This window comes from Dipodomys merriami, unplaced genomic scaffold (genome assembly GCF_024711535.1).
Source record: "Dipodomys merriami isolate MVZ:Mamm:240054 unplaced genomic scaffold, mDipMer1.0.p SCAF_44, whole genome shotgun sequence".
Taxonomy (NCBI): domain Eukaryota; kingdom Metazoa; phylum Chordata; class Mammalia; order Rodentia; family Heteromyidae; genus Dipodomys; species Dipodomys merriami.
The window spans coordinates 6,225,327-6,245,685 of record NW_027206002.1 but is presented as its reverse complement, the minus strand read 5'-3'; the positions used below and the strand labels follow the sequence as shown (position 1 = coordinate 6,245,685).

General features: G+C 51.8%; 1 protein-coding gene across 1 annotated transcript in view; it reads left to right on the top strand.

Moving 5' to 3' along the window:
• Positions 1–20,359, top strand: part of Adam19 (ADAM metallopeptidase domain 19) — a 64,143-nt gene that overhangs the window by 20,279 nt on the left and 23,505 nt on the right. The window contains exons 4-7 of the mRNA XM_069993911.1: positions 7,999–8,077; positions 13,316–13,392; positions 16,981–17,173; positions 18,188–18,253. Of these exons, the coding sequence (XP_069850012.1) occupies positions 7,999–8,077; positions 13,316–13,392; positions 16,981–17,173; positions 18,188–18,253 (415 nt within the window). The remainder of the gene's footprint in view (positions 1–7,998; positions 8,078–13,315; positions 13,393–16,980; positions 17,174–18,187; positions 18,254–20,359) is intronic.

Here is a 20,359-nt window from a genome sequence, read left to right as displayed (position 1 = left end):
CTGTTGTTGGTGGCAGTGATGTCATGGGGTGGGAAGAGCCCGGCTGGGCACCCTTCTGCCCCCCTGGAAGGAGAAATGGGGTCTTTATGACTTGTAGGCTGTGCTGATGGCTGGGCCTGGTGGGGGGTGGGGGGTCAGGGGTTCGCAGAGCACAGTCAGTCACCACATTCCTGCCCTTGCATCAGCCTCCCCAGAGAGGGGCCCAGATGCACCAGAGGCTACAATGGTGACATTATACCAGGCCTGGCTGCTGAGACCACCCCCCTCCCTCTCCCCCTTCCTGGAAGGGAGGAAGTCAGGCGCAGGGGACTCGCAGTGGGAGACTGAAGAGGGTGCGGGGTGGGAGGGAGGTGAGGAGTGCTTGTGTTCTAGAAACTTTTCGTCTCTCCATGTGCAGATCCTAGATGGAGGGTTTCAGGTGGAAAGCGCCAGGCATGCACAGGTCCAACTGAGGTACGGGGTGGCAGAAATGGGGTTAGGAAAGAGGAGATTGTCAGTGCCTTAGATCAGCCCTAGGCTGACCTTGCTGTCCACCCTCAGCGCGCGCGCGCACACACACACACACACACACACACACACACACGCCTGTGCGCTCTCTCATAGCTGTGAAGGAAGCTTGTTAGAGGAAATGAAATCACTTACTACACAGGTTTGCAACTGTGCTAGGAAGTATGTTAAACAGGTGGGTTGTGCAAAGGCAACTTTGCCTTCTGCCCCGGGGCCTGGGCGGCGTGGCCAGCCCTGGACATGCCTGCTGCCCCCCTTTGCCAAGACGATCTCCTGTCATGATCGATCTCCTGTCACGATCGTGGTGGGAGAGGAAGCCCCAGGCCCCAGCCTGCCTCTGGGTTGCTCTTTTTCCAAGGTTAGCACAGGGCTCCGCTCATGGCCGGCCTCAGGCCATTCTTGTGGAGTGAGTGCCCTGAGTCTCAGGACTCAAAGACGAACTACAGCGTGCCCGACACCGAAAGCGTATGCTGGAACCAAGACAGGAGGATCGTGATTCTGCCTCCCGTGTGTCCCAAGCTGCCCCATTTACCAGCCACCCCTAGCGATCGGTTATTAGACTGCTTGGTGTCCTTCCTTCCGAGGCTGGGTGGATGCTTTGATCTACCACAGACATTTAGCTCTTGAGTGTGCTCTTAATTTATTGAGATGGATACAAAACATAGTATGGTGTTGGGGATGTTCCTTTCATTGGTACTTGGGTTAGAACCCAGAGTCTTGTGCTTGCTTGAGTCTAGTGCTCTACCACCCTCTCTAACCTAGTTTTTGTTCCTTCTTTTCCACGTGGGGTTTCACAGACTTTTCTGTCTGGGCTGGCTTTGAACTGTAATCCTCGGACCTCTGCCTCCTGAGTAGCTAGGATTACAGGTGTGAGCAACTGGTGCCCAGCTTGCTGCTTTTAGTCTTAAAAAAAAAAAAGTCAAAAATGGGATATGGACAAAGGGAGTCGTAAAGATTGTTTTGTTGACTGGGCATGGTGGCACACACCTGTAATCCCAGCTACTCAGGGAGGACAAGGTAGGAGGATCATGGTGGTGTGAGGGGGGTTGAACCAAATCAGCTCGGAAAACCTCTCTGAAGCATGAACTCAAGGCAGGACTGCGGTGGAAGCCCACGATGGTGAAGCCCTTGGATTCATCCACAGTAACCACACGAAGACAGTTGTGTTGTAGCAGCTGCGACCTGAGGACACACTTTGGAAAAGATGAGAGTCAGCCCCCGGCACCAAAGACCACTGAAGCGCTGGGTTTGGATAGAATAACCTCGGGGCTAACGGACAGTCCAGGCAGGAGCTAACGCTGGGCTGGCACCCGACTCCCACAGCATGCCCGGGCTCGGGTGTGGCCCCGGGGCTGGGGCTGTCAGCCCTCCGGTCTGGTGGGAGCGGGACCCTTATGGATTCCCAGTTTCCGTGTCAGCAGGGCACTGGCCCCAAGGAGGACTGCTTCTCTGCTTGCAAATTACACCACGTCATCTCTAGAACGTGGACTGGACGCCAGGCAGCCAGGGACAGCAGATGCTCCTGGAATCTGTGAGGACTTTTCACGTTCCCAACTTCTTAGCCGGGCACCAGTGGCTCACGCCTGTAATCCCAGGAGGCTGAGATTTGAGGATCAAGATTCAAAGCCAGGCTGGGCAGCAAAGACTCTTACCTCCAGCAAAAAGCTGGACGGAGAAGTGTATCAAGTGGTAGGGTGCCAGCCATGAGCAGAATAAAGCTAAGGGACAGCACCCACGCCCTGAGTTCAAGATTGAGTACTAGCACAGAAAACCCCCACACAATCTCTTCTCTCCCTCTCTCTTTTCTCTTTCCCTTTTTCTCTTTCCCTCCTCTCTCCCTCCTTTCCCCTCTCTCCTCCCCTCTCCCCCCTCTGTCTCTCCCTCTCTTATTCTCTCTTTTCCTCTCCTTCTCTCCCCCCCCTGCCCTCTCTCTTTCTCTCCCCCCCCCCTTTCCTTTCCTGACTTTGAGCTCTGGCCATGACTGTTGGTTTTAAGATGCTAAGAAATATTGGACGAGTCTGTGGAAGTTACTGGAATATTGGATCAGTCTAAAGGGGTCGAAGCAAGGGGCTCCTTCGCTTTTCTCAGGGCCTCTTTCTCCTCGCCCCCTCTTCTAAGCACGTCCTCGGAGATGTACAAGTCTTGAGCTGTTTTCTTCAGCTTCCTGCGTGTTCTCCCCAGCGGATCTGGGCAGCAGGCCCTCCCCCGGCCGCTCCTCCCTCACCTGTGGTTTCCGCTGATCTGCTGGATGCACACGGCGGTGGTTTACTCCACACGAGTTGCTGAAAGACTGCCTGGAAGACAGAGAAAAGTTTCATTTCCTCCAACTGTTTTGGGCCGGTTGCAATATATACCCGTGAAAGGCGAAGGGGGGGCATTTGGAGGGTTCCCGGGGTCCCTGTCTGGGACCATTAGTCATCTTGGTAGAGAGAGCCAAGAGGGAGGTGGTAGAGGATTAAGTAAAGACCCTGCCAGCCCCAGGAGTAAGCATTGCTTATGCAGACATTCTTGAGTAAATAATACAAAAGCACAGCCCCCCCCCATTGCTGCTGAAGGCCCCCCCCCCCCCGCTGTGGTTGGGCTCTGGGCAGTGCCCTGGGCCTCGGAGTCAGGTGACACATTAGGCTTGATGCGCAGAGCTTCCCAGGGCCTACCTTCCTCATCCTCTGAAAAGGATGCTGGGAATGTGGCTCCATGACAGAGCATATGCCCAATGTGTTCAAGGTCCTGGGCTTGATCTCCAGGACCGGGAATAAAAGAGGGAAAGGAAGCGAAGGAAGGGATCATTGAATAGTCTGAATAAGGACTTGAATAACTTGCACAGAATCAATCCCCACTAGTGTTCATACGTTAATATCAGCATGTCCGACGAGGCTGGGGGCGTGGCCACCATCGGGAAGAAAGCTATAAAGGTTAAGGTTATAATGGGAGGAGGAACCCCAGAGCCCGGAAGAGCATCTGGGGAACAGCTATCGAAGATGGAGGTCAATTCCCCAGAGGACCCGCATGGCACCCAGGGTTTTATCAGTTTATTTTTCCACGAGCCTTCCCGGCATTGTGGGCCTCCTGAGTCCCATGATGATGGCCTTCAGAGAATGAGCAGGGAACCAAAGGGGCCTAGGTCCCAGAGAACTCCCCTAGAACAACTAAGATGGAGCCTCCAGTCTGTGCCTCCCCAGGGCCCAAACAGCTGTAGCACACCTGTTGGTTCTTGGCAGAATCAGGCAGAAACAGACCAAGGGAAGGAGGGGAAGGTGGGGGGGGAGAGAAGTGGGGGAGGGTAACCTGTGGGAGAAGCAGGGTTTGCTGTGGGTGGGGGTTGTTTTTTAAGGTACTTGGAACTTATCAACACTGTTGTCTATTGTTGTTGTTGTAACCAACTGGCTTATCTGATGGAGGCGAAAGGCAGCTTGAGTTTTGTGGGTTTCTTTTCATCATCCCCTTGTTTCAGCTTAGCTATGACACCAGAAATTCAGCTTAGCTATGTCACCAGAAATCTCCAGGCCTGAGGATTGTTGACCCCATCAGTCCCTGTGCTGTGGGCCTGGCGGTTGGAGCCTGTGAAGTTCCAGGAGCAGTCCGTTCTGTTCCTCTAAGGAGAGTGGTGGTGTTGGGGCTTGTGTCTGGTGTGCATGTGTGTTGGGGGTGGGGGGGGTTTCTGGTTGGGATTCAGAGCATGCGTGTTTCACTTCAGGACATTGAGTGAGTCTGAGTCACCTGTGTTTCACTGAGAGTTAGCTGTACAAGGCCAGGTGCTGCCCCAGGGTGTTGTGGCTGCTCTCTTCCTCTCGTCTCTGCTCTCCTCTCCTGAACATAACAGAGATTGCTTTTCTTTTTGCCTGTACTGGAGCTTGAACTCAGGGCCTGGGCACAGTCCTTGAGCTTTTGTGCTCAAGGCTAGCACCTCTACCACTTGAGCCACAGCTTCAATTGGAGATAAGAGTCTCATGGACTTTCCTGCCCCCAGCTGGCTTCAAACCTCAATCCTCAGATCTCAGCCTCCTGAATAGCTAGGATGAGAGGCGTGAGCCACTGGTACCTGGCTTTGCTTTAAGAATATAGCTGATAGACATGGCATGGGAATTCAGTTTGGACCCTGTGCTAGGATCCACCCAGCACCTCCCAGGACTCCACTATGAAACGGGAGGGGCCGAGCACCTCACATGTGTGCCAGGACCAGAGATCCCAGCACTGAGCACACGTGGGTGGCAGGCTTGGGTGGGACCTGGGAGTAGTCAAGGCAGGTGGGTGAGGTGGGCTGCAGTCTAGGGCAGCCGTTCTCAGTCTGTATCAGAGTCACAAGGGAAGTAGAGAAAATAGTTGGTGGGGCCCAGGCCCTGGGGTTTCTATCTGATTCAGTGAGTCTCACTTGGGGTGGAACCCAACGTGTGCATTTCTAAACTAGATGTTGATTAGAAAGGCGGTTATGGGCAGACAAAGCACACTGCTCCCTGGAGATACAGAAGATGGAATGCACAGTGATCAGTGGTGGGTGCTCCTGACAGAGATAATTCTTAATTCAGTGTGGATAAAACTGGTTGGGGTAGTCAGTAACGTGCCACCCCTGGAAGTTTTCCATTGTTGAGTGGCCACAGTCTGACTCTTACACAAGGTAGAAATTCCATCCATCCATCTACTCACCCATCCACCCATCCATCCATCCATCCATCCACCCACCCACCCATCCATCTGTCCATTCATCCACTCAGTCATCCATCCATCCAACCACCCATCCTCCATCTCTCCATCATCTCTCCACCATATATTCATCATCCATCCATGGAGGCTGGAGGCAGAGCCTCAGAATAAGAAACCATGGAAAGATGCTTAGCTTCTGTCTGGATGTCTGGCTGAGAACCAGCAAGCATCTGAAAACCTCCAAGGCTAAGGGCACACAATGAGGTCTTTGGATGTAGCATTAGACTGTGTTCGTATGCCATTTTGTATGTGTTTAGACATGTATCATTACTATGCCATTTGATTCTTTGCTGGGTGTGGGGATGTTGGGTTTGAACCTAGTGCCTCATACTTGCTCAGAAGATGGTGTACCTCTTCAGGGATGCCTTTTTGCTTTAGTTATTGTTCAGATAGTCTTGAGTTTTTTCCCCCTAGGTTAGCCTCAGGCTGTGATTCTCCTGAGGCCAATGCGTTTCTCATAGCTGGGAGTCTTCAACATAGCCCTTCATGGCTGCTTTGTTCTTTATGAAAGCGTCTTGTAAAAAAAAAAATTTTTTTTTCTTTTCTTACCTGAGCTGGCCTCCAACTTTGATCCTTCTTTCTCTGCCTCCAAAGTAGCTGGGATTATAGCCCTGGGCCATTGCGAGGTTCTGGGACATTTGATTCTTAAGACAGTTTATCAAGGAGATACATTTTCCCCATTTTTTTTTTTTTTGGTGGAAAAGGAAGCAAAGGTCTGGATAAATGATTTATTTAGCCTCTGCTAGGACTCAGAAGAGAGTGAGAATGTACTTAGCACAAGTGCATTTCCTGTGGGAAAAATCCACACCTTCCCATTGGCACCCAGGATGGACCATTAAACTCAGAACCCAGCCCAGCTATCCATTATGCAGTCTGCAAAAGCAACCCAGGAAACAGGCTGCGGGAACGAGCTAATTGCTTTTCATCGTCTCGCTCAAGAATTAATGGCTGGAGAGAGTTAGAAAGACATCTGTGTGTCTGGATTCTAAGCCTTCTAAAAAGCAGGTGCTGGTGGCTCACACCTGTCATCCTCACTCCTTGGGAGGCCAAGATTGGGAGGATCAATAATTGAGGCCAGCTCAGGCAGAAAAGTTCATGAGACCACTTCTTGACCAAGAGCTGGGTACAGTGGCAAAATGAATGCCTGTCATTATAGCTATGGTGGGAAGCCTCAAGTACGTGGACTATGGCCCAGGAGTGTGCCTGGGTGGGAAGTGAGGCCCGATGTCAAAAACAGCCAGCACAAAACAGGTCTGGGGGCATGGTTCAGCAGTAGAGCACCTGCCTGGAAAGCACAGAGCCAGTGACGAAAATCGCTTATTTTTACCCGGCTCCACTCTGCACCAGCTATGCGATACATGTGTTCTTGTCTCCAGAACTCTTCTGCCTCCACCAACCTGGCACCGTGATTCTTCCAAGTCTCCGGCCCCAAGGTGGCTAGAGATGCCAGTGCTTGGCCATCTGCCCAGCTGTGGGTTAAGAACGTGTCTGTCTGGACTGGCCTCAAAATTCAGACCTTCCTTTTCTCAGACTCCTAAGGAGCCAGGATGACAAGGCGTGATTGACACCCTACGCTGACTTTGACTGGCAGGAGATCAGTTCCACTCGCTGAGCATCCATTTGACTCTTTTCATTTGTCTTGTAACTTTTTTGGGGGCCAGTCCTGGGGCTTGAACTCAAGACCTGGGCACTGTCCTTGAGCTTCTTTTGTTCAAGGCTAGCACTCTACCACTTGAGCCACAGCGCTCTCCCCCCTCCCCCCGCTTTCCAGCTTTTTCTGTGTATGTGGTACTGTGGAATCGAACCCAGGGCTTCATGCATGCGAGGTGAGCACTCTACCACTGAGCCACCTTCCCAGCCTCTTCTTGTAACTTTTTAAAGAAATTCTGTCTCGTGTCACCTGACTTTTGGTGGGAGATTCTTTTTTATTGTTGTTGTTGGTTGTGGGGCTTGAACTCAGGGCCTGGGCGCTGTCCCTTGTGCTCGAGGGTAGCGCTCTACCACTTGAACCACAGGGCCACTTCCAGTTTTTTTGAGTGGTTAATTGGAGAGAAGAGTCTCACGGGGACTTTTCTGGCTTTGAACCTCGATCCTCACATCTCAGCCTTCTGAGAAGCTAGGATGATAGGCGTGAGCCACTGGCGCCTGGCATGGTGGGGGAGTCTTAGTATCAGTTTCTGAGGATTGAAACCAATGTGCAGGTTTAAAGAAGAAAGGTAATGGGCAGAATGACTTCGTCTGGAAACTAAGTCCCAGTAATCTTGGAAAGTGGGGTTTAGGCAGCCCCAGGCTCCCTGGTGACCTGGAAATATCAGTTTATTGGGTTTGCTAGAAGCATAGACCAGCTGCCAGCCAGGGGTCGTTGGGACCCTGCAATTGACAATCCCACCCAAACATGCAACGGGAGGGAAGTAACTCCCTTGAGAAATGGATGCACTGATGCTAAAGATCTTCACCTGTAGTGTTGGAGGGCAAAAACCAACCAAACACCAAATCAACAGCCAGGTGCTGGTGGCTCATGCCTATTATCCTAGCTAACCTGGAGGCAGAGATCTGAGGATCGCCGTTCAGCCTGGGCCGGGAAGTCAGTGTCTCCAATGAACCGCCAGACAGCCGGAAGGGGGACTGAGGCTCCAGGGTTAGAGCGCCAACCTGGAGTAGAAAAGACTAAAGGGACAGCGCCCAGGTCCTGAGATCAATACATGGATTAATTAAAACATCACTGGCGGCCGTCCCAAGAGGCTGGAGTCTATCACAGATATTAATGTCTGCTTGTGTTTATTCTTTGCACAGGTATCTTTTTGCTCCAGCCTATACAGAAACCCACTACACTCCGAGTGGCATCCCTCAAACCACCACGCTGAAATCTGAGGTAAGTTCAGCTCAGCTCTTACCTATTTAGCTGTGGCTCTAGCTAGGCCCTGTTCCTAGGGCCTATGTGTGGTGGTGATGGTCCCTTCTCTGAAGAGCTTGTTTCCCCTGACCAAAGATACTTGGGTGCTGTTCTGTAGCTTTTGCTTTCAAGGCTGGTGCTCTGCCCCTTGAGCCGCAGCTCTACTTCTGGCTTCTTGGGTGGTTCGTTGGAGAAAAGAGTCTCATGGAGTCTCATGCCTGGGTTGGGTTGGAACCCTGACCCTCAGCGCTCCATCTCCTGATTCGGTAGGGCTAGGCGAGAGAGCATCGGCCCCAGTTTGAATACACAATGTCTTAACCAGCTTGTCACAGCCATTCTTAGTCGTGGACAGCTCCGGGTGGATCTAGGAGGTGGAGTGTGCGGTTACTAGGCAGTTGAAGGGCTCTTGGAGCTGCATGTGAATGAAGGTCCGTCACCTTTACCAGGACCTGCCCAAGTGGCAGCAGGCAAAGTGGGCTACGTCTAGCGTCTAGCAGTCGCCCATACCTTCTCTTTTCTTCCTGCCTCAGTTCTTGGCCACCCTAGGGCCAGGAATAAGCTCCCCCGAGCTTGGCTCTTCTACTCTCAGAGCTACAGCTCAAGAACGCTCTCTGTCCCCAAGTTTTCGATGAGCTCATACTTCCTGGTATGAAAGTCCGTCCCCCCACCCCTAAAGTGACCCCCCCCCAGCCAGAGAACCCTTGGAATGCAGTGACCTCATCGCTGGTCCTCCAATTGCGCTTTGTGCTCTCCACTGGCGCACGGGGCTGAGAAGTGTCAAGGCTCTCTTAGAAACAAAGAAGTGGAAGAAACGTTCCACCCATCCCTCCTCCCGCCAGGGTCTGGCTGGTTGAAGCTGGACCATGGGACAGCTCACTGTTACCTTTCTTCAATACCAGTGGTGGGTCTTAAACTCCGGGCTTGGGTGCTGCCCTTTGGCTTTCTCTCTCAAGGCTGGTGCTGTACCACTTGAACCACAGTTCCACTTCTGGCTTTTTGGTGGTTAATGAGAGCTTCAGAGTCTCACAGACATTTCCTTCCCCAGGCTGGCTTCAAACTGTGATCCTCAGTTCTCAGCCTCCTAAGTGGCTAGGATGACAGGCGTGAGCCACTGGCACCTGGCTCTCATTATTTTCTTGAATCTTCTGCTACCGGAATCTTACAAAGTCTCCACCCAGACCCAGGAGGCTCTCAGCTTTCTCATTTGCAAGCTGAGAAATCAAGGAGAAACGGGAATGGAATAAACTATTCGCAGCAGCCCTTGGCCCAAATATCACGGCTGCTTTCTGCTCCAAACTTGGCCTCACACGGCGGGAATTCTGGGAACCTTATCTAGACTGATGGCCAGGCCTCGGGGCTATAGCTCTAATCTAGGCCAGGTCACTGGGGAAACGAATCTTAGCATATGTGCCCGCAGAGAGAGAGAATCAGAGTCTGACTCAAGTCCACAGCTGTGTATTCTTGGCTTTCACCCGTTCGTGGCCTTCATCAACCCTTTTGACCTCATTATTGTTTGGTGATGGTGGTTGTTTTAATCTTAAAAAATGGCGATACTGGTATCTGATCGTCAGGGCGGTGGTGGCGTTCAGTGAGTCATGGCTTCTCGTGGGAATTGATGACAGCTTTCTCAGCTCCAGAGTGGACAGATGAGGGAATTTTGAGAAGAGGAAAGATCACTTGCCCGCGTTCAGAAGTGGCAAGGCTTAGACTAGAACTTGTCCACTTGGCTGCTGGAAGGTAACAAGAGTCAGAGGCTTTTGTGGCCAGGGAAGGCAGAGCGTGGGGCTCAGGGGTCCACCCCTACTCTGGCGTTCCAACATCACTTGGTGGGGTCACTCAGCAACAATCACATCCCAAGGCTGGGGGACTCAGTCTCCCCTGGAGTCCCAAACTCTCAGGCCAGGATCACAGGCTTGGAAGGAGAGAGGCCCAGCCCTCCCCGAGAGAAGCGGGGTGAGGCGTGCAGGGGGCTGGGCTGACCGGTCGCCTTGGCCAGTCGCTGAGGTGAGGATCTGCCTGCAGGCCTCTGGCCCCACGCCCAGGAGCCATGTGGCAGGCAGATGGCCTCCTGGCCAGGGGCGATTAGCCTGCCTCTCCCCTCTTTCCTAGCTGCTAGGAAATGTCCCCTGGGTCTACATAGTGGCTTTTCTCTGCCAAGGGCTGAAGGTCACCAACCGACTTGTTTTAAGATCCAGGGAATTGTGATGTAGAGGAAGAGCGGGTACCTGCATCTCGCCCGTGGCTGGAGTGAGCGGGAGTGGACAAGAAGCTGGCTGTCTACACCCCAGGCTGAAATTCCAGGAGTCTGAAGTTAGGCCCAGCCACCTACCCCCCATATGCCAGATTAAGAGACTTGGTGAAGGCAGAGACAGGAGATTTGTTCCATGGCAGCCATTGAAAGACAGCACTTCCTGTACCTCTTCAGCCATCTGCAGACACGGGCTGCAGGTTAAATAAGGGAATCGGGGACAGGAAGGCAAGGAAGGGATGGATACAGGGTTAAGATTGTCCCAAATCACAGGCTGGTGCTCTGATTGACCATTAGCTCGGTGTTTGTCTCCAGAGCGACTCCCAAAGCGTTACTGCTTTCAAAGGAACAGAACAGGGATGAGGTGGTCTCCTGAGTCTTGGACTGCTTCTTTAAGAAGATAAAAGAAGAAGCAGGTGCCAGTAATCCTAGCTACTCAGGAGGCTGAGATCTGAGGATCATGGTTCAAAGCCAGCCTAGGCAGGAAAGTCTGTGAGATTCTTATCTCCAGTGAACCACCAGAAAACTGGAAGTGGCGCGGTGGTTCAAGTGGTAGAGCGCTAGTCTAGAGCAAAAGAACTCAGGGAGTTCAAGCCCCATCCCACCCCCCCCAAAAAGCAGGGGGTGCTGATGCAGCTCAGAATAAATAGCTCAGATCAAAGGGTACAGATAGGGCGGGGAATGTGGCTCAGTGGTGGAGTGCTTGCCTAGCATGCATGATGCCCTGGGTTCGATTCCTCAGCACCATATAAAAAGAAAAGGCTGGAAGAGGTGCTGTGGCTTACGTGGTAGAGCAAAAGCAGCTCGGGGACAATGCCCAGGCCCTGAGGTCAAGCCCTAGGACTGGCACAGAAACAATAACAAAAACACACCAAGGGTGCAGATACAAAGTTGGGAGGCTTAGTCCCTTCACAGAACCCAGCAAAAGCATCTTTGCAGTCGCCTCTTACAGCTGAAAGAGCCGGATCTCTGGCTGATGGGTTATCAGCAGATGCAGGGCCACTTGTGGTCCAGAGAAGAGCCCACAGCTAGGAGTTGACTTGGCCTGAATCGCGATGTGGCTGCCTGGCTCACCTGCACAGGATGGAGGATTGACCCAGCAGATGTCCTGGCTCAGCTCTCTGGTGGACTTCCAAGTCTCTTGAGGCCAAGTTCCATCCCTAATGAAGAAGAATGTAGCAAGAAGACAGCCACTAATACAGCCCGCTGCTCCGAGCCAGCGACTCTGCGGTTGTTTGTGCGCTATAAAGCTAGCTGCCTTGTTTACAGCACTCTCCCCACTCAACGAGGTCGGGGCCAAAGATGGGGAGGACCAGACAGGTTGGTTTTGTGGCTGGTCAGTCAGGGATGGCGGCTTCATGACAATCTACGTAAAAATGTTCCCGTTGGATTAGCAGGTTGGACTCCGGCTCAGAGCTGGATGGGAGATGGGCCTGGAGACCCTGAACGTTTAAAGATGGGCTTTACTGAAGCTCAGAGTGTTAGAACAAGAGAAGGCTCCCATGTCTTTAGACCCTTTCAGAACCTGTACCCGGGGGTTTTCAGCCAGATCGTCTCCTCCCATTGGGGAAGAGGTGTACAGGAATGGGTCACCTGTGACCCCTTCTGCGTTCGCTTTGTCGGGCCCAGCAGTCATGTCTGCCTGGTAGATGCTGCTACCGGCCCCCTACCTGTGTCCTGTGGTCGTTGTTTTGGGCCGCACAGGGGTGTAGAACTCAGGGCTTTGTGCTGGCTCGGCAACCCGTCCGCTGCAGAGCCAGGCTCTGAGCTGGTTCTCCAACGTGTGACGCGCTCTGTCAGCACCATGAACGTTGTGTGAAACGATCCTTGGCTTTCTAAGTGAGGACTGGCTCCCACAAGACCATCAACCCCTGAAGACGGCAGCTGTGTCTCTGTCTGTCCATTATGGGACCTCCGGGGCCCTGCTCTGGGGTTGCATGGTAATACACAGCAGCCATGAACAATGAGGGGGGAATCTAGCTGGGTTTGGGGGACCAGATGGCCACAGGCAGGATGGCTAGAAAAGGGCATCAGGGACCGGGGAATCAGGAGCCAACACAAGTACGAACCAGGCATGGCTTTGGTGGTGGGAAGTGCATTCTTTGCTCACAATTCTGCAGGTTGAAAGTTCAAAACCCAGGTGCCGCAAGGCAGGGCTGCGTCCCTTCCAAACCCGGCCGCCACTCACAGCTTCCAGGGGCTCCTGAGTGTCCCTCGGCTGGTGGTCTCCACGTGCTCCTTAGCTGCTTCTCTTTCTGTGTGTCTTCTTTGTGACATTTCCTCTTCTCCTAAGGATGTGAGACACTGGGTTTAGGAACTCCTGTGAACCTGTATGGCCAGGTGTGAAAATCCTGGGCAACCCCACACAGCGGGGAGATCTTTGGAAAAGTCCTTACCCCTGAACTTCATCGGATCAGGGGACAGATAGCTGCTGGCCCTACTTCCCAGATTTCAATGAGAATCAAACCAAGATGGTAGCTCTGTGTGTGTGTGTGTGTGTGTGTGTGTGTGTGTGTGTGTGTGTGTGTGTGTGTGTGTGTGTGTGTGTGTGTGTGTGTGTGTGTGTGTGTGTGTGTGTGTGTGTGTGTGTGTGTGTGTGTCATGAGGCTTGAACTCAGGGCCTGGCCTCTGTCTCTGACCTCTTCAGCTCAAAGCTAGCTCTCTACCACTTTATGCCACAGCGCTACTTCTGATTTTCTGGTGGTTCACTGGAGATGAGAGTCTCAAGGACTTTCCTGCCAGGACTGGCTTTGAACCATGATCCTCAGATCTCAGCCTCCTGATTAGCTAGAATTACAGGCATGAGCTACTGGTGCCCGGCTTCAAAGGCTTTTTGACGTGTGGGCTGCGGTGATGCGAGGTTAGGGGAGAGGATCTGACCATCAGTTGTCTGTCACGGTCATGACATTAACCTCAAGCTGCTGACCAGTGCTGTGTGCCCTGAACCCTTCTTTCTCTTCCTTTTCCAGAATCATTGCTTTTACCACGGCACGGTGAGGAATGCAGGAGACTCGAGCGTCACCCTCAGCACCTGCCGGGGCATACGGTAAGAGACCCCGAAACTACAGGGGAGCTCTCCTGAGAAATGGGGTTCACAAGGCAAGCAGAGCTAGCCCAAGACCAAAGGTCACTGAAGTGGGTACAGGCAGCTGAGACCCACTGGGGAAATCCTAGGAAACCCACACATTTTCTGGGCTTGGACTCCACTTTCCCATGGATTGATTGTCTTAAAATGTGGGTGATCATAGTGTTTAGTAAAAATGGGGGGGGGAGATTCCCTCTGCCATGAGGGGAAAACATCAGGGCTGGGAAGAACTGGAATGGGGGATGAGGAAAAATGTGGACAAGTGCGGTCAGCATGCGTGGTACTGGGAGGAGCGGAATTCTGTATATCCTTCGATCATTCAGCGGTGATTGCTACTTTCATTCAGCAGTTATTATTGAGTGCCTGCTGTGGGCAGTGAGCACAACAGCTGTTGTGGGCTTTGAGCCTTCGGTTTCCTCATCTGTCACATAAGCACGAAGGCCAGGCAAGGGGACACAACTCAAGTGCGTGGCTACATCGCACAGACATGTGGTCTTCACCTCATCTGGCAGCAGCGAAACCCTGCCAAGAGTTTGCCGGATTTCCATCCAAATCCAGGGCCCCTCTTCCGGCGGGTCCCCGGGATGTGTGTGTATGAATTGGACCCCGGCTCCTCTGTCAGGCTGTGCGGTGCGTCTCCTGTGGGAATCAGGCAGGAAATAGGTTTTGCCTGGGAGAGGCCATAGCCTCCAATCCCCTACTCAAGCCATCTGGTTGAGCCGAGCCAACTGGCCACGGTGTGTGGTGTTTACAAGACCCGGGCCATTCCCAGCTGCAGTCTGGGAGTAAACAAAGTCCTTCCCTAGAAGGGGACCAGACTCGTGCAGGTGTGACCCACTTCTTACCCCCCCCTTCCCCCCTTCCCTCTGCCTGGAATGGTGGGAACTTGGCTGGCCCTCTCGTGAATCACTCCAGCAGCTGTGCTGAAGTAGCCAGCTGCCCATGTGTTTCTGGTTTGTATGCTTCCGGCTTTTTTGGGGTGAGGTGGGGTGGGGTGGGGGGGTGGGACCCGGTCTGCTCCCTCCACACCTGAAGAAACCAGGGTTGCAGTTGACTGATGTGTCCATCTGAGTACGAGAGGAGGAGCACCTGCCCCAGCAGCAGAGCTCAGACCCAAGCCACCTCCCAGAGCCCTCCAGGCCGCGCTGCCTTGGGATGTCACCATGGCGACCGAGCTCTCCTGGGAAGTGGGTAGGACATCCGCAGAGAGGGATCTGCATGCAGGCTGACTGAGGGACAGAGCTCCTCAGCGGGGCCTCCAGCTAATGTCTGCACCCCTCATGTAAGACAACTCTGTGGGTGACTGTAAAGTTGAAGAAGTGATACCCCATAATCGTAAAATAGTCCCAAAGAGTGTGCAAGTATGTACTCACTTGGAAATACTTGCAAAAAAGGACTGCACATATGTGATATAATCCTTTGTCACATTATTTGGGTCCCTAACATCTTTGAGAAACTGGGCTGAGTTAGTAGTTAGGGGCACTTGTAGACTCCAAAGGAGTAACCCACCATTTCATTGCGGATGTCAAATAGCTGCATCCCCAACCCCGTCCCAGATTAAGGAGCCACATGTAAATGTTACCCTAACTTCTTGCATGCATACATGTTTTTTCTTCTTTTTCTTCTGAGACGGGGACTCAAAGTTGGCATGTAAAACTTCCACTTATTGGCTGGTGCTTTACCGCCTGAGCCACACCTCCAACCTCACTAACACACAGTATTAATATGAGGAGTAGTTACCATTTGTGAAGAAATCCAGCCAATATTGGTTGTGGTCTCTGCCTAAGTCTGAGGACCCTGGAAAACTGTGTGTGTTTGTCTGTGTGTTTGTCTGTGTGTGTCAGTGTTTGTGCCTGCAGTTTGTTCTTAGTAGGAAGCATATTTCTTTAGAAAGTTACTTATTTTTTAAAGATGATGCTTACTGAAAATTGCCATTATGTAACCATTTTGGCGTTACATTTTAATATACATACCCTTTAACATAATCATCCTATACAGAGTTTCTGTACATTTTTCTAACATGGCATTATATCTCTATTATGTGTGCATATATCAAATTATTTTAATGATTGCTTCATACTTTATGTGTTAATTTCCCAGGAGTTTAATTATATGGGCACCTTTGAAAGTACCCTCCCCGAGTCCTGGGATCCCACTGTAGACAAGCCAGTTGGGTCACAGAAAACAATGACTGGCTCTGTCATCTGAGGCTCTGTGCAAACTGGGGATACCTTTCTGATCCCCTCGGTGGGGCATTTGTGACGGTCTGGGTAAGGTCAAGGTGAAGATTCTGGATCCAGAATGCTCCAGCACTTATTTTTACTACTTGTGTGACTTTGGGTTAATTAGTGAGCCTTGCTGAGCCTTTGCATTCCCACTGGTCCCCCAGGGATCTCCCTTGTGAGGATCAGAGATGTTTGGTGTAAATAATGAAAAGATGTTTTAGAGCCTGGCCCGCAGCAAAGGCTCTACTGTGATGATTCTTGTCCATCATGCTTCCCATTTGGGCGTGGTCTCTGTCTTGCCTGGTCCAGAGGTTTATTCACATGATAATTGGCTAACATGTGAATTTGCACCAGTTCCAGTGTGGAACTTTCTACTCACTGGGTTCAATAATGATTACAGCTACACCCCAGCACTCACAGGACCACCAGTTGCTTTGTGGTTCAGCCCTCCTGTGGTGCCAGCATTGTGGCCATGAGGGTGAACTGAGGTGGAGGGTGAGGCATTGGTCAGCAGGGAGGGGAGGGAGGCTGGGGGGGGGGGAGGAGGTGGGAGGCCATAGCTTGGGATAGCTTGCTCTCACCTCTGCCTTTTCCCGTGTTGACCTAAGAGGATGCCTGTATTATCAGTTGGGATGTTGGCAGGCTCCCTGGCACAGGGACCAGGTCAGCCAGGGATGGATCTGGGCAGGGCTTCAACTAGTCACCAACCAGAGATGTCTTTCCTGAGAACTTTGTAGGCTCTTCCCAAAGGACAAAACCTGGGGTTGACACCCGGGAGGGAGTGGGGAACAGCTGTGGGGTGGGGTCAAGACAGACTAAGAGAACATGACTACCAATGAACAGTGGCAGAGTCCCTGAGCTGGGGATGCTGTAACTTCAGAACTGGCTGTGAGGCAAGAGCCTGAGTGGGTTTTGGAGCACATGAAATGCTACCGGGATGCTGGGGAGGTCATCCTGGCCTTCATCCTCTCCATAGCCTTGATCTCATTCCCTTGCTATGGCAAAAAAGTAATTTTCATTTCTCTTGAGTCATAGTTAGATTTGTATCTTGTTATTCAAAGTTCAGATGTAATAGATTTAGGGGGCCAAGTGCCCTGAGATTGGGGGCTCTAACTCCATATCTGTGTGTTTCTAGAAAGGGAGGAGATGTTGAATTTTCATCTGACTGTGGTGGTGGGGTATCGGGCCACATTGTGTGTGGGGAGTTGAGTGGGGGGGGGGCGGGTGTGATCAAACCATCCATGCCATTTTGCATATGGTCCTCTATGAGGGACTTTTCCATCTCACTCTCTTTGACTAGAGATTCTATTTCTTCTACCAACAGAGGACTAATTATGGTGAGAAGTAACCTCAGCTACATCATCGAGCCCCTCCCTGACAGCCAGGGACAACACCTTATTTATAGATCTGAACATCTCAAGCTGCCCACTGGCAACTGTGGGTTTGAGCACTCTAGGCCCACTGCTGGGAACTGGGCTCTTCAGTTTACACAACAGACCAAGAAACAACCTCGCAGGGTGAGTTCCAAATCCCTCTGTATAACAGTCAGTCTGGAAGGTAGGCTTACTCCCCTCTTGAGTACCCTTACTTTGAATCGAAGAGTATTTCCAAACCAAGGGAGGGAAAAGCCTGCTTCTTTTATTCTAAAATCTCTGCTGACTGTGAGATAACCTCATAAGAGAATAACTGTTTGGGAGAGAAACAGTACATTTAACATAGATGTTGGCCAGGCTCCAGTGGCTCAGACCTGTAATCCTAGCTACTTGGGAAGCTGGTATCTGAGGATCATGGTTCAAAACCAGCCTGGGCAGAAAAGTCCATTTATCTCTAATTAATCACAGAAAAATGCAGATGTGATGCTGTGGCTCAAAGTGGTAGAGAGCTAGCCTTGAGTAAAAGTAGCTCAAAGACAGTGCCCAGGCCAAGAGTTCAAGCCCCAGGACCAGCAAAAAAAAAAAAAAAAAAAAAAAAAAGATGTTGAGTTCAGAAACTATAAAAGATGAGGGGAAAAAGAACTATCGAAGGTATTGGGCACTGATGGCCTACATCTGTAAACTTAGTTACTCCGGAAGCTGAGATTGAGATCTGATGATTGCAGTCCAAAGCCACCCCGGGCAGAAAAGTCCCCATGAGACTCTTATCTCCAATTAACCACTCAAAAACCAGAAGTGGTGCTGTGACTCAAAGTGGTAGAGTGCTAGTCTTGAGCAAAAGAGCTCAGGGCTGGTTCCCAGGCCCTGAATTCAAGCCCCACAACCAACAAAAAAAAAAATCAAACAAAAAACTGTAGAAGGTGAAAACAATTTAGGAAATTTGCAATAGCCACTTTCATCCTGTGCACAGAAGTCACGTGGTCTAAGGTTTATTTGGGAACTTGGCTGTCAGTGTGTTTTCCCCCACTTTGGAGGCCTAAATTCCACCTCTTCCTAACTACCGACTGCATTTCTCAGCAGGCTTTTTGTGATTGTTTGGTTTCTTTCACTGAGGCCAAGTCCACCATACAGCTCTGATCTGCTTCTGTCTTTCTTTAGATGAAAAGAGACAATTTGCACTCAATGAAGTATGTGGAGCTTTACCTCGTGGCAGATTACGCAGAGGTGAGTGGGAGGTAGTGGGTTTAGCAGAAACCATTTTCTGCTCTTGATTGTGGCCATCCAACTGCTCTGGGGAAATGTCAACACTTTGGTGGGGCCTGAACTCTGGGCCTGGGCGCTGTCCCTCAGCTCTTCAGCTCAAGGCTAGCGCTCTACCACTTGAGCCACAGTACCACTTCCGGCTTGTTTTTTCTTTTTGCTTATGTGGTGCTGGGGAATCGAACCCAGGGCCTCATGCATGCAAGGCAAGCGCTCTACCACTGAGCCACCTTCCCAGCCCTTTACAGGATTTTTTGACCTTAAATTTGACCCAAAGCTCTTTTTTTAATTTTTATTTTTGCCATTTTCACTTGGGGAAGGGCGCCTAGGAAAAGCCGGTCCTAGCTCAATATAACAATAAGATAGAAAAGCCAGACAGAGGCAGGGACAGGTGACTCATGCCTGTAATCCTAGCTACTAAGAAGCTGACATCTGAGGATAAAAATTCGTAGATTCTTACCTCCAATTACCCGCCCCCCCAAAGCTAGAAGTGGAGGTGTGGCTTAAGTGGTAGAGCACCAGCCTTGAGCATAAAAACTAAAGCACAGTGCTCAGGTCCTGAGTTCAAGCCCCAGAACCAACATTAAGGGGAAAAAAAGCCAGAGAATTAAAATGTGGTTGGCATTTCTCAGATCCAAATGCATCTTGAAGGCCTTTATCTTCTGATATTTATTCATATGGGGCGTGGTCTATTTTCCATCATCTATGGGATGCTATTTTCTTGCTCACACTGATCCACTGTTACAGCCATGTCCACCCCCAGGGCAGTCTTGGTTATGGCTTTGACTATTGGCATGCTGTACAGTATGTGACCAGTTGGGTGACGCAGGCAAATGTGGGCTCCAGGGCTCCGGGGGGGCCATCCACAGACCATCCACAACATGGCTGCCCCCCAGGAGAACATTCCCCAAACAGTATCAGCTCCCCTGTGCTGCCCACCCCAGTACCTGGGCTCCCCAGGGGCAGAGCTCACCCACCAGGTTCCCAACTCGCCCTCCTATCACAGGAGCTACCCCCTCGGCGCTGCCAGGTTTACTTACAGTCCCGCAGCCCAGGTCCTGGGGGCAGAGCCAGGGGCGTGGAGAGGGGTGAGGCTCGGGCCTGAGAGCTGCCTTCCAGCATGGGTGGCAATAGGAAGTGGCCCTTGAGCTGTGTTGAAGGACCAGGAGGAGGCCACGGGGCACGGGAGTGAGGGTGAAGGGCGTCCTGGGGAGTGTTCACTCTGTGGAGTGTTGGTTTTGCCAGACTGTGAGTGTGTGTGTGTGTGTGTGTGTGTGTGTGTGTGTGTGTGTGTGTGTACTGGGGTTTGCACTTTTCCTTTCCTCTCCAAGGACTAGTGTGGTACAGGATGGGGGGGGCAGGATCCCCAAGCCCCCTTCCCCCCCAACTCAGCCCTGGCCTGTGGAACTGTCCCCATTTCATAGAACCAGGACATTTGCCAACAGATAGCTCAGTTCGCCCAACCCCGTGACAGGGTATCTGAACTTGCATGTGACTAAGGTCATCTAACCGAGCAGGCTTCCGCCATTCTGCGGATTCTCGTGGAAGGCTTGACTGATTTACGTGAGGGGTGGGGTTGCAGGGGTGAGGTGGGGAGGGCAGGCCAGGCTGGATTCTCAGGCCCCCTCCCCACCTCTTTCCCTCCATCTTCCAGGCGCCTCTCTTGCTCTGCAGGGAGAAATAACATCCCTGACAATTCATTCATCTGGCAGGAGGGGAAGACAGAAAACAGGAGGGCTGTGTCCCTCCAGATTTACAACTTGGTGCAGAGACAGAATGGCCTCCTCCCCTGGACAGTGGGGAGTGGAGACTTGGGGGGTGGGGTTGGAGGGGGAGCAGAACATGGCGTCTGCCCGAGAGAGCTGTTAGCAGCGCAAAGGCGCAAGCAGGTCCTGCTTCCCTCCTGGGCCTCGGTGGCAGCTCCTGGGTGGTTCTGGCCATATCTGATCCTGACATGAACCAGCATCCAGGGGGAACGGGGAGAGCAAGGCTCTCGTTGGAGGAGGGGACAGCATCGTGGTAACGCAGGCCTGTGAAGCACTTCCTTGGTGCCCACAGGAAGTGAGGTTG